Source organism: Scyliorhinus torazame, chromosome 15 (assembly GCF_047496885.1).
Source record: "Scyliorhinus torazame isolate Kashiwa2021f chromosome 15, sScyTor2.1, whole genome shotgun sequence".
Taxonomy (NCBI): domain Eukaryota; kingdom Metazoa; phylum Chordata; class Chondrichthyes; order Carcharhiniformes; family Scyliorhinidae; genus Scyliorhinus; species Scyliorhinus torazame.
In genome coordinates this window covers 184,013,350-184,026,898 of record NC_092721.1, presented here as the reverse complement: position 1 = coordinate 184,026,898, position 13,549 = coordinate 184,013,350, and the positions used below count along the sequence as shown (strand labels likewise).

Here is a 13,549-nt window from a genome sequence, read left to right as displayed (position 1 = left end):
ATGGTCTTCTGGGCGTGAGCCTGATTTCTATCTAGCCAAATATCATTAAACAGTTTTACGCCGTACCTTCCAGTCCCATGTGATGTTCCCCAACTTGGCGGTATGACGTCACTCTGGCACGATTCACTGCTGGTTTTCAAAAACCGATCGTGATGCCCACACCGGGGAGCGGAGATGCCTGGACGCCTCGGGGTTGAGGGCCGAGGCTGGCAGTGCCCCAGCACCCTCACAGTGCCGGGAGGAAAATCCCACCTCCAAAGGGGCTTTCCTTTGTCTGGTGGGGAGGAGGTGGGGGGGCGGGGGGGGAGAGGAGAAGGGGGGTGCATGCCAGCAAACAAGGCGGGGGGGGGGGGCGGAGGGAAAGAGAGCTCCCTATACTATCCTTCACCTCAAAGCTTGTTTGGGGGGGCAGGTGGGGAAGGAGTTCATCCGTGGCCATGGGTGGCAGGGAGTGAAGTATATCAGGGCGTCATTGAAAGATGGCATCCAATCTCTGTGTAGCCGGTCTATGAGGTCCCTCCCCGCCAGAGTGACGGTACAAAACACACTCACCGGGATTTTGGTCACAACCTGACACTGCCATTTTTTTCAGAAAATTTCACTTGTTGAGTTTTTCCAGCATTTCTTGTTTTTATTTAAGTTTTCCAGTATCCGCAGCATTTTGCTTTTATTCCGGTTAGCCAGACTTCTTTGCTTGTTTCATATCTTCACACACTTTTTCCAGAATGGTGGGGTAAGCGTTGGAAGGATTAACTGGCAATTTAACAATGAGTTTGAATCGCATCATTGACACCCCTTCCACGGCCAACAAATCCTGGAGTGGGACTTGAACCCAAAACATTTGACTCGAAGGAAGGTACCTACTGAACAAAAAGACCTTGAGTTATCTGGGTGAAGCAATTGATGTGGGACACTCTTTGTTATAGCTATTGCATGTGATGCTGCATTGTTGGCTGAGAAGAGTTACAATTCTGGTTGGGTGAGCTGGTCCCATGTCGGTGGCACTTACCCTTCACAGCAACATGTCACAGCTTGGTTCCATGATGAGCTTCATCATATAATCCAGCTAACCTGTCCAGTTTTGACTGATGGATGGGTTTTTGACCTTTGGGATGGAAGAAATGTTACTAAATGGCCATTTTAACGTTGAGAACCTCAGTGGAAAATATGTTTATTTTATTTAATTTTTGCCTCTTGCAGTCCCTGCGACCGCCCTCGTGTTATTGAATCACTGCGTGGTATTGAAGTAATTGATGTTGCTGCCGGAGGAGCACATAGTGCTTGCATTACTGCAGCAGGAGAGCTTTACACTTGGGGCAAAGGCAGATATGGGAGACTGGGACATGGGGACAGTGAAGATCAGCTGAAACCAAAGTTGGTGAGTACTGTTGATTAAAAGCTAAAACAGTGATGATGACGATGAAAGTAAATTCTTGTTCCTGGTTTGTTTTATGCATTTATTGTGCTAAAAATTCAAAGCAATTTATGTCTATATGTTTACCCTGTTGTCCAAATGTAGCATTCTAGATTTAAACCTTATATCACATGTCTGTGATTTTATTTTTCCCCAATACATCATTCTTATTTCCTTTCAGCTGTTTAAACAATTTTATTCATTTCACATTTCAATTTCTTTATGTTGAAAGTGCGTAAAATCCCAAATTCCATCCCGCCCGAGTGCGTTACCTTTGCAGTCTTGCCAATGAATGGTGCAACGCTGCTCACAACTCCACACACTGACTTATAGAACAGACTAGAGGATGTCTGAAATTGCACCTCAGATGCTTGGACTGCTCCGAAGGCTCACTGCAACACACTCTGAGGAGTGTTTCCCCCCATTACTGCAGTGTGCTGTGCCCTTCACAATCTGGCTATGTAAAGACTGGCTATGTAAAGAGGTGACCCCCTTGCTGGAAGATGAACTGAAGGAGGATGAGAGCTCATTGGAAGATAAAGATGTGGAGTTCTAGGAAGCTCAAGGGAGCTGTTGAGGGACAGTATGTGTGCACTGATATGTTGGAAGGAAGACATGCCCATGATACTTTAATTGCTGAGAGGTTCGAGGAAGAGTAGCATTAAGTGAGGACATATGATCGCATCTCCCCAGGCCCTCAAAGCCATTCCCTGTCATCTCCGGGGATGGCTACACAATTGCTGAGAGAGTGAGTCTGCATTCGCAATTTGTGTGTTCTGGCCTCATGGCTCATTCGGAAATGATCCCCGCTTTGTTTGGCAGTGCCCTGCTGACGCGCTCACTCTGTGAACTTAAAGTCCACTGAGGAACAACAGTGATGCAGGATGAGTTTGACGCGTTCGCCACCATTTAATGATGCTGACGCTGCCGCGACTGAGATGAGAACCATCTTCGGGATCTCATCCAAAAGTGCTGTCTTGGGTTCGGACACTACTACTGAGGGGATCCAGATGTCACTAGAGTACCAATGCTGCTGAGTTGCCCTCACTCATTGCTGCCTTTTGAGGAAGAAGGCTTAGAAACAGTCCCATAATCAAGATTTAAACACATCTCTTTGACAACACACAAGGGTACAGAGACTAGTTCAACTGAGGTTCACATCCCATGAATGGCAATCTCAGATGGGACACTTGTAACTGAGTGGGAGGATGGGCAAACCTCAACATAAGCGGATTCCAAAGTACGAATCCACAACACCTTCAGTTGACCAGAACATTTAACTATCCATCAAATGATTTGACATTAGACTCACACTTATCACTTTCAATGTCATCCTTGCTTGAAAGAGAAGGAAAAGGGTAAAAGTAATTTGTATAAGACCAAAGCAAACCACTGTTGCTGGGGTTCATTTATTTTTTGATTAGCTAACTGGGCTTCGGGTGCGAAGAAACCTAATCACCCTGCTTGAGTTTACAAATCACACTTCTGGGAAATCCACACCCACTTGTCGTGTTTTTATTTGCCCAATATAGAGTGTATATAGAGCAAAGGATCAGGACCTCCTCGGGAGTGCTGTTTAAAATTAACCAGCTAAGACCATGCAGCTCCTCCACATAAAATAAAATTCCGACAGATGTTGGAAATCTGAAATAAAAACACAAATAGCTGGAAATACTCTTTCAAGGGCACCATGACCTGTGTTATCTTGTTTTGCTCCTCAGACAGCGCGTCTGACCTGCTGACTTTCTCCAGCATTTTCTGTTATTTCCGTTTATCCGTACATTGCACTGAGTTTCCATTGTCAGGTACTGTCTTTACAACATTGAGTTCAGCAATTTCAAATCATAAACTTGTGCTCCCTTTTTTTGGAAAGTCCTGTTGTTGCCTTTTACAATTCTTCTGGACTCTTTTGTGTTTTTACTTGTCCTATTACCCCAACCCTGCCTTCACCACCGTCCCTTTTGTCATTTAACCCCCCCCTGTCCTCCACCCTAATTTTCTTTTGATTTTTTTTTCCTCCCCACCCCTCCCCTTTCTTTCCCTGCCTCTCTACCTCAAATTGTTACATTTTGAACAACTTCCAGTTCTTGCAAAAGACCACGCCCTGAAATGTTAGCTCAGTTTTGTGTAAATGGCTTCCATATTTCATAGAATTGACAGTGCAGAAGGAGCCATTCGACCCATCGAGTCTGCACCGGCTCTTGGAAAGAGCAACCTACCCAAGGTCCACACCTCCACCCTATCCCCATAACCCAGCGACCCCACCCAACACTATGGGCAATTTTGGACACTAAGGGCAATTTAGCATGGCCAATCCACCTAACCTGCACATCTTTGGACTGTGGGAGGAAACCGGAGCACCCAGAGGAAACCCACGCACACACGGGGAGGATGTGCAGACTCCACACAGACAGTGACCCAAGTCGGAATCGAAGCTGGGACCCTGGAGCTGTGAAGCAATTGTGCTATCCACAATGCTACCGTGCTGCCCCGATATATTTTGCTTTGGTTTCAGATATCCAGAATCTGCCATAATATGCTTTTGTGTTGAGTTAAATGGGTTCTTTACAGAATATTAGAACGAAACATTGAAAGATTTGCAACACAGAAGGGAATATTTAGCCCATCACAGTCATGCTGGCCGAGAAAGAGTTATCCAGTCTAACTTTGCCTCGATAATACGCATTGACCCCAAGCTCAGAAGACCTACTGAAAACAATTTGATTTTTACCTTTCTCACTTTGATAATCTGAAATGAAAGCACCTACTTGCTTGTGGGGCTGAATAATATCTCAGTTGTCAAACGCACCAGGCAGACTTTTGTAATGTATGTCATTGATCAGGTGGCTCAAGAAGGAGATAAAAGCAAATTACTGCAGATGCTGGAATCTGAAACAAAAACAGAAAATACTGGACAATCACAGCAGGTCTGACAACATCTGTGGAGAGAGAAAGGGTCATCCAGACTTGAAACATTGGCTCCCTTTTCTCTCCTCAGATTCTGTTAGACCTGCTGTACTTGCCGTCATTTTCTGTTTTGCCTCAAGAAGAAGAACCTGTCTTTTTTTGTTACTCTGCATACTACAACCATAATTAGTGGTATCCAATTGAATACATTTCATTCTGGTCTCTACTGATGACGATGCTGTGCACAGTTGTTCTCCCACTGAAATTGAAATTGTGTTTGTTTCTCAGGTGGAAGCACTGCAGGGTTACAGGGTCATTGATGTTGCATGTGGAAGTGGCGATGCACAGACTCTTTGTCTGACCGATGATGACATTGTCTGGTCATGGGGAGATGGAGATTATGGAAAACTTGGAAGAGGAGGCAGTGATGGCTGTAAAGTTCCAATGAAGGTACAGAGAGTTTATAAACTGTAGTTTTATCTTCAATTTGGATAAATTCAGACACACGTGATATCACGGCGAGAAATTCATTCTGCATCGGCTGAACCGCGATTCACGGGGCAGAAAATGAAGATCAATGGGGGGGGGGTTCCAATTCCCCCATACCCTGTGGTTTTTGTATAGATATGTCTGAGGAGTGCTTAGGGGACTGAAGGAAGCACTGTTGCTACTCTTGGCTCACAAGCAGTGCATTTTGCATCTCCTGACGTTCACAGAATCACAGAATACTACAGTGCAGAAGAGGTCCTTTGGCCCATTGAGTCTGCACCGACGCATGAAAGGCCCTGACCTACACACCTAATCCTACTTGCCAGCACTTGAACCATAGCCTTGAATGACGTGCCAAGTACTCATCCAGGTACTTTTTAAAGGATTGAGGCATCCCGCCTCTTCCACCCTCCCAGGCAGTGCATTCCAGACCGTCACCACTCTCTGTGTAAAAGAGTTTTTATAATAATAATATTTATTGTCACAAGTAGGCTTACATTAACACTGTAATGAAGTTACTGTGAAAAGCCCCTAGTCGCCACATTCCGGCGCCTGTTCGGGTACACAGAGGAAGAATTCGGAATGTCCAATCCACCTAACCTGCACATCTTTCGGGACTTGTGGGAGGAAACAGGAGCACCCGGAGGAAACCCACGTACACACGGGGAGAATGGGCAGATTCCGCACAGACAGTGACCTAAACCGGGAATCGAACCTGGGACCCTGGTGCTGTGAGGCAGCATTGCTACTCACTGTGCTACTGTGCCGCCCACGAAAAAGTACCTGGATCTGCACATTGTAAGTGCTGGAATCTATAGAGCTAAGGATCGGGTGCAGGAAGATGGGATTAGAAGAGGCACCTAGATGTCCCCAGGCTGGCATGGACAAGATGGACCAAATGGCCTACTTCTCTGCTGTAACATTTTTATGATTCTATGAATGCAACTGAGCAAGTGCCATCGCGAGTGAAATAAGAAATATTTGTTTTCAAATTTTCGTGTCAAGCCTGGAAGAGCTGCTCCTGCCTCCACTGCATGCCTGAGAACCAGAGTGGAGCCATGATTCACGTTCTCCTTCCGCTGCTTTGAGACATAGAGTCACACAGCATAGAAAAGGCCCTTCGGCCCATCTCTGTCTGCTCCGGTCAAAAACAACCACCTGACTATTCTAATCCTGTTTTTCAGCACTTGGCCCATAGCCTTGTCTACCTTGGGATTGCAAGTGCACATCTAAACACTTCTGAAATGTTATGAGGGTCTCTGCCTCCACCACCCTTTCAGGCAGTGAGTTCCAAACTCCCACCACCCTCTGGGGAAAAATAAATTTTCTCACAACCCCTCTAAACCTCCTGCTCTTATCTAAAATATATGCAGGTCATTGATCCCTCCACCAAGGGCAAATGCTTCTTCCTGTCTACTCAATTTTGTTTCTTTTTAATTTTTTTATGTAATACCCAATTCTCTTTTTCCAATTAAGGGGCAATTTAGCATGGCCAATCCACCTACATCTTTTTGTGTTGTGGGGGTGAGACCCATGCAGACCCTGGGAGAATGTGCAAACTCCCCACGGACAGTGACCCGGGGTCGGGATCGAACCCTGGACATAGGCGCTGTGAGGCATCACTGCTAACCACTGTGCCACGGTGCTGCGCCCCTCATAATTTTATACATCTGTCCCCCCTCAATCTCCTCTGCTCCAAGGAAAACAATCCAAGTCTATCCAATCCATCTTCATAACTGAAATTCTCCAACCCAGGCAACATCCTGGTAAATCTCCTCTCCTCTGCACCTTTTCCAGTGTTATCACATCCTTCCTTTAATGTGGATTCCAGGACTGCACACAATACTCTAATCTCACTGTGGCTTAACCAATATTTTATGCAGTTCTAGCATAACCTCCCTGTTCTTATGCCTTGGCTAATGAAGGCAAGTATACCATATGCCTTCTTAACTACTGTAGCCACCTGACTTCCGGTGACGGCGGGCAGGAGGCAGACGCACGTTGGAGGGTTCCCGCTTGGGAATAGAATTTTCGGGGTTTTAATGCCCGGTCCCAGGGGCAACGGATGCTGAAAAGGTTGTAGGAAGACACAGTGAGGAGAAATGTCCAAGTTTTTACGGTTTTGAAAAACATGGCCGTGAAAAAGGGGGTTAATGAAAGTCCGCCGGTGAGTGGAAAAGTCGGCGCGGGAACTGTACGGAAAGCAGAGGCTGGGGCACCGAGGGAGGCTGCATTGCTCATGTCAGAGGGAATGACCAAGGTGATGGCTGTGGAACTTGAAAAACAGTTCACAAAGAGCCCATGGAAGCGATGTGGAAGGAGATGGGGGTGGTACTGAAAGTGCTGGTGGAGGAGGTGATTGCCCTGGTGAGCGCGGCGGTATCGAGTGCAGCGGCGGAGGTGCGGGAGCAGGGTGAGACACTGAAGGAAGTGGAAGAGGCATTATCGCAGCACAGTGATCAACTCACCTCGATGGGGAAGGAGCTGCGGAAGGTGACAGAGACCAATAAGGGTCTGCGAGCCAAAATGGAAGACCTGTAAAACAGATCCAGACGGCAGAATCTGAGGATCATGGGTTTGCCCGTAGGGGTGGATGGCCCGAGGCCACGGAGTATTTTGCCATGATGTTGCGGAGCTATTGGGGGAGGGGGACGATCCCTCTCGATACGAACTGGATCGGGCTCATAGGTCATGGAGGCCTATACCAAAGGCGAGTGAGCCACCAAGAGTAGTGCCTGTTTGTTTCCGTAGGTACAGCATGAAGGAGAAGGTCCTGTGCTGGGCAAAGCAGAAGCAGGTGGTGCAATGGACTGGAGCTGGTATACGCATGTACCAGGACTTTACGGTGGAGCTGGCGAGGAGGCGGGCGGCCTTCGGCCAGGTGAAGAAGGCACTGTACAACGGCAAGGTGCAGTGCGGCATAGTGTATCCAACTAAGTTGAGGGTGACCTACAAATCCAAGGACTTTTATTTTGGGATGGCGGAAGCGGCGGAGGGGTTTGCAAAGGCAGAAGGACTGTGGCAGAATTGAGAAATGGGACTGAGAGCTGATCTTGTACTGATGTAGCCTCATGTACCTTTATTTTTTCACTGCGTGTTGGTGCATGTACTAAATGAGTTGACGCTGTATATTTGGACAAGGGAAGAGTTGGACTTTTATTTGCAATGATGGTTCTTTGGGGCTTGGGTGTGTATGCTGGGGTTGTTTGTTAAAGGGGATTTCTTTGTTTCCGTGGGACCGGGCAGAGGGGAAGGAGACCCGGGGGGGAGGCCTCCATGCTGGCTGGTTTATGCCGGCCAGTGAACAGGAGTGAGGTGGGGGGGAGGGGCTGCGGCCATCAGAGCCTGGTAGAACAGGTTTTGATGAGTCTAGCCGGGGTGAAAAGTCGGGGGAAGGAACCTATGCTGGGGGGAGGAGTTTACAAGAGGAAGTGGAAGGGAGGAATCTGTGTGGGGCGAGGGGGGGGGGGGGGGTCTACAATTCATGGGTGTCATTCGCAGTACACTTTTGGGGATTGGATGGCTTTGAATATTTGAGGAAGGGGTTGGGGGGGTGGACTATATATGTTAATGGTGACCATGGCGATTCCTGATTCCTTTTTCTTCTTTTTTGTTCTTGGGAGGTTTTGTTTTATTTGACGTTTATATTCTCATGCGGGCTGTTGTTTGGGGGTTGGTGGGAGGATAGGATCGATGTTAATAAGGGGATTGACATTGTGTTCGTTACCGCTTGCTGTTTGTTGGTGGGGTGTAAATTTTGAAGAAAATGTGAAAATGGAGAATAAAAATATATTTTTAAAAACCTACTGTATCCACCTGCTCTGCTACCATATGGGACCAGTGTACATGCACACCACGGTCCCTCTGATACTCCGTGCTTCCCAACATACTGCCATTTATCATGTATTCCCTTGCCTTGTTTGTCCTGCCTAAACGCATCACCGCACACTCATCCAGATTGAATTCTATTTGCCACTGATCAACCCATCTGATCAGCCCGTATATATCCTCCTGTACTCGAAGGCTATCCTCACTATTTACCACCCCATCAATTTTTGTAATTTCTGCAGTCTTAGTGATCAACCTCCCCTACATTCATATCTAAATCATATATATAAACCGCAAACATCAAGGGCCCCAAAACTGATCCCTGCAGGATCCCACTGGATACAGTCAGAGAAACATCCCTTGACCGTCACCCTCTGCTTCCTGCCACTTGGCCAATTTTGGATCCAATTTGCCAAATTTCCTTGGATCCCATGGGCTCTTATCTTCGCTATCAGTCTTCCATGTAGGACCTTATTAAAAGCCTTGTTGAAGTCCATTTCCCTCATCTATACACCTGGTCACTGTAGTGATATTCAGATATCCATATGCATGACCAATGTATGTAAATGTAGTACAGTAATTTCAACACTAGATGGCTCACAGTCAGATACTATAAGAACTGATTTCCCGCCTTTTCTAAGTCAGATGATCAGATGATTATTATCATAGAATTTACAGTGCAGAAGGAGGCCATTCGGCCCATCGATTCTGCACCGGCTCTTGGAAAGAGCACCCTACCCAAGGTCAACACCTCCACCCTATCCCCATAACCCAGTAACCCCACCCAACATTAAGGGCAATTTTGGACGCTAAGGGCAATTTATCATGGCCAATTCACCTAACCTGCACATCTTTGGACTGTGGGTGGAAACCGGAGCACCTGGAGGAAACCCACGCACACACACGGGGCGGATGTGCAGACTCCGCACAGACAGTGACCCAAGCCGGAATCGAACCTGGTGACAAATTATAAATTTCTTTACCCGTCAGTCTGGCCTCAATAAAACTCGAGATGGATTTGCAGGCATAGCATTAGTTATTTTATTTGACTTGCAAGTCTGACTCGTTTCACACAGACGCAGGCCACAGAACCAGTCTCCTGGACCCCTGGGAAACGAATGAAGAAGGAGACAAAGGGATTTCTGCAAATACATTCAAATGGCATCAGGTTTCACATACACGATTCCCATAGGTCATCCTATACCCCTCCTGACCTGGCCATACATCCTGATTGGCTCACTTCTCATCCCTTCCTCTGGCCTCCTATTACCCAGCATCCTTTTCTCCTCCTTAGCTGGACACCCCTTCCCCTTGCTTTGCCATGTGTTCTGAAATCCTTTGTCTGTGAACTAACAGAATCAGACCGGCCTATATCTACATTACAGTAACTAATATCTCTAAAGTAACTATTTTATATCACATTCGTCGCTGGTACCCTGGAGCTGTGAAGAAATTGTGCTATCCACAATGCTACCGTGCTGCCGTACTGCACATGCAGATGATGATGGGATTCAGAACAGTGAACACACAAGACATAGAATAGCTAGAGTGAGAGAAGTTAGAACTAGTTTGTTATAATAGTGTATAGTTATATAGTTATCTGTATTGTACTTTAATTCTTTATTGTTAATTTAGTAGTAAGTAAAAGGATTCAGTTTGTTATTTTATTACTCATTAAATAGTTCATCTTTCAACAAGGTCATTTTATCATCCTGGTGGATTCAAGAGTAATATATATATTTTAGAATAAGTCATTATTTAAAATATATCAGTCACCTCTTCAAAAAAATCAATCAAGTTGGTCAGACATGACCTCCCCTTAATAAAACCATGCTGACTTCTTGATTAATCCCTGCCTCTCCAAATGCACAGTACGAAGTCTTACAACACCAGGTTAAAGTCCAACAGGTTTGTTTCGATGTCACTAGCTTTCAGAGCGCTGCTCCTTCCTCAGGTGAATGAAGAGGTATGTTCCAGAAACACATATATAGACAAATTCAAAGATGCCAAACAATGCTAGGAATGCGACCATTAGCAGGTGATTAAATCTTTACAGATCCAGAGATGGGGTAACCCCAGGTTAAAGAGGTGTGAATTGTATCAAGCCAGGACAGTTGGTAGGATTTCGCAGGCCAGATGGTGGGGGATGAATGTAATGCGACATGAATCCCAGGTCTCGGTTGAGGCCGCACTCATGTGTGCGGAACTTGGCTATAAGTTTCTGCTCGGCGATTCTGCGTTGTCGCGCGTCCTGAAGGCCGCCTTGGAGAACGCTTACCCGGAGATCAGAGGCTGAATGCCCTTGACTGCTGAAGTGTTCCCCGACTGGAAGGGAACATTCCTGCCTGGTGTTTGTTGCGCGATGGCCGTTCATTTGTTGTCGCAGCGTCTGCATGGTCTCGCCAATGTACCACGCCTCGGGACATCCTTTCCTGCAGCGTATGAGGTAGACAACGTTGGCTCGTGCGACTCGGCCAACGGTACCCCTGAGGCCTTTCCCTTGGTGTAGGGTCTAACATTTTAAACTCTCAGCATGGCCTCCTACGCCCCTCCATGCCTTTGATTATAGAACAAACCGCAAGTACCGGTTAATGTTCTCTCTCTCTCACACTCTCTCTCACACATCTCTCTCACACACTCTCTCACACTCTCTCACACACTCTTTCTCACACTCTCTTTCACACACTCTCTTTCTCACACTCTCTTTCTCACACTCTCTCACTCTCTCTCATACTCACTCTCTCACACTCTCCCTCACACTCTCTCACACACACACTCTCTCTCTCACACTCTCTCTCACACACTCTCTCTCACACACTCTCTCACACACACACTTTCTCACACACCTCTTTCTCACACTCTTTCTCACACACTTTCTCACACACTCTCACACACTCTTTCTCACACACTTTCTCACACACACTTTCTCACACACTCTTTCTCACACACTCTTTCTCACACACTCTTTCTCACACACTCTTTCTCACACACTCTTTCTCACACACTTTCTCACACACACTTTCTCACACACACTTTCTCACACACTCTTTCTCACACACTCTTTCTCACACACTCTTTCTCACACTCTCACTCTCTCTCGTACTCATTCTCTCTCTCACACTCTCTCACACTCTCTCACACTCTCTCACACTCTCTCACACTCTCTCACACACTCTCTCACACACTCTCACACACTCTCTCACACTCTTTCTCACACTTTCTTTCACTCTCTTTCTCACTCTCTCGCACACTCTCTCGCACACTCTCTTTCTCACACACTTTCTTTCTCACACTCTCTCACACTCTTTCTCACACTCTCTTTCTCGCTCTCTCTCACTCTCATACTCACACTCTCGCTCACACTCTCGCTCACACTCTCGCTCACACTCTCGCTCACACTCTCTCACACACTCTCACACACTCTCTCTCATACTCTCTCACACACTCTCACACTTTCTTTCACTCTCTTTCTCACACTCTCTCTCGCACACTCTCTCTCGCACACTCTCTTTCTCACACACTTTCTTTCTCACACTCTCTTCACACTCTTTCTCACACTCTCTCGCTCTCTCTCACTCTCTCTCATACTCACACACTCTCTCTCACACTCTCTCACACACTCTCACACACACTCTCACACACTCTCTCTCACACTGTCTCACACACTCTTTCTCATACTCTCTTTCACACACTCTCTTTCTCTCACTCTCTCACTCTCTCTCATACTCACTCTCTCACACTCTCCCTCACACACTCCCTCTCACTCTCTCTCTCTCACACTCTCTCTTTCTCACACACACTCTCTCACACACACACTCTCTCTCACACACTCTCTCTCACACACACACTTTCTCACACACTCTTTCTCACACTCTTTCTAACACACTCTCCTTCTCACTCTCTTTCTCACACACTCTTTCTCACACACTCTTTCTCACACACTCTTTCTCACACACTCTCACACACTCTCACACACTCTTTCTCACACACTCTTTCTCACACACTCTTTCTCACACACTTTCTCACACACTCTTTCTCACACACTCTTTCTCACACACTCTTTCTCACACACTCTTTCTCACACACTCTTTCTCACACACTCTCACCCTCTCTCGTACTCATTCTCTCTCACACTCACTCTCACTCTCTCTCACACACTCTCTCACACACTCTCGCACTCTTTCTCACACTTTCTTTCACTCTCTTTCTCACACTCTCTCGCACACTCTTTCTCACACACTTTCTTTCTCACACTCTCTCACACTCTTTCTCACACTCTCTTTCTCACTCTCTCTCACTCTCTCATACTCACACACTCTCGCTCACACTCTCTCACACACTCTCTCACACACTGTCTCACACACTCTTTCTCATACTCTCTTTCACACACTCTCTTTCTCTCACTCTCTCACTCTCTCTCATACTCACTCTCTCACACTCTCCCTCACACACTCCCTCTCACTCTCTCTCTCTCACACTCTCTCTTTCTCACACACACTCTCTCACACACACACTCTCTCTCACACACTCTCTCTCACACACACACTTTCTCACACACTCTTTCTCACACTCTTTCTAACACACTCTCCTTCTCACTCTCTTTCTCACACACTCTTTCTCACACACTCTTTCTCACACACTCTTTCTCACACACTCTTTCTCACACACTCTCACACACTCTTTCTCACACACTCTTTCTCACACACTCTTTCTCACACACTCTTTCTCACACTCTTTCTCACACACTCTTTCTCACACACTCTTTCTCACACACTCTCACCCTCTCTCGTACTCATTCTCTCTCACACTCACTCTCACTCTCTCTCACACACTCTCTCACACACTCTCGCACTCTTTCTCACACTTTCTTTCACTCTCTTTCTCACACTCTCTCGCACACTCTTTCTCACA

At 46.5% G+C, this 13,549-nt stretch overlaps 1 protein-coding gene across 13 annotated transcripts in view; it reads left to right on the top strand.

Moving 5' to 3' along the window:
• herc2 (HECT and RLD domain containing E3 ubiquitin protein ligase 2) overlaps window positions 1–13,549 on the top strand; it is a 344,572-nt gene that overhangs the window by 288,922 nt on the left and 42,101 nt on the right. For all 13 annotated transcript variants that reach the window (XM_072477237.1, XM_072477227.1, XM_072477236.1 and 10 more), the window contains 2 exons: window positions 1,201–1,378; window positions 4,610–4,771. In XM_072477237.1, coding sequence (XP_072333338.1) covers window positions 1,201–1,378; window positions 4,610–4,771 — 340 coding nt within the window. The remainder of the gene's footprint in view (window positions 1–1,200; window positions 1,379–4,609; window positions 4,772–13,549) is intronic.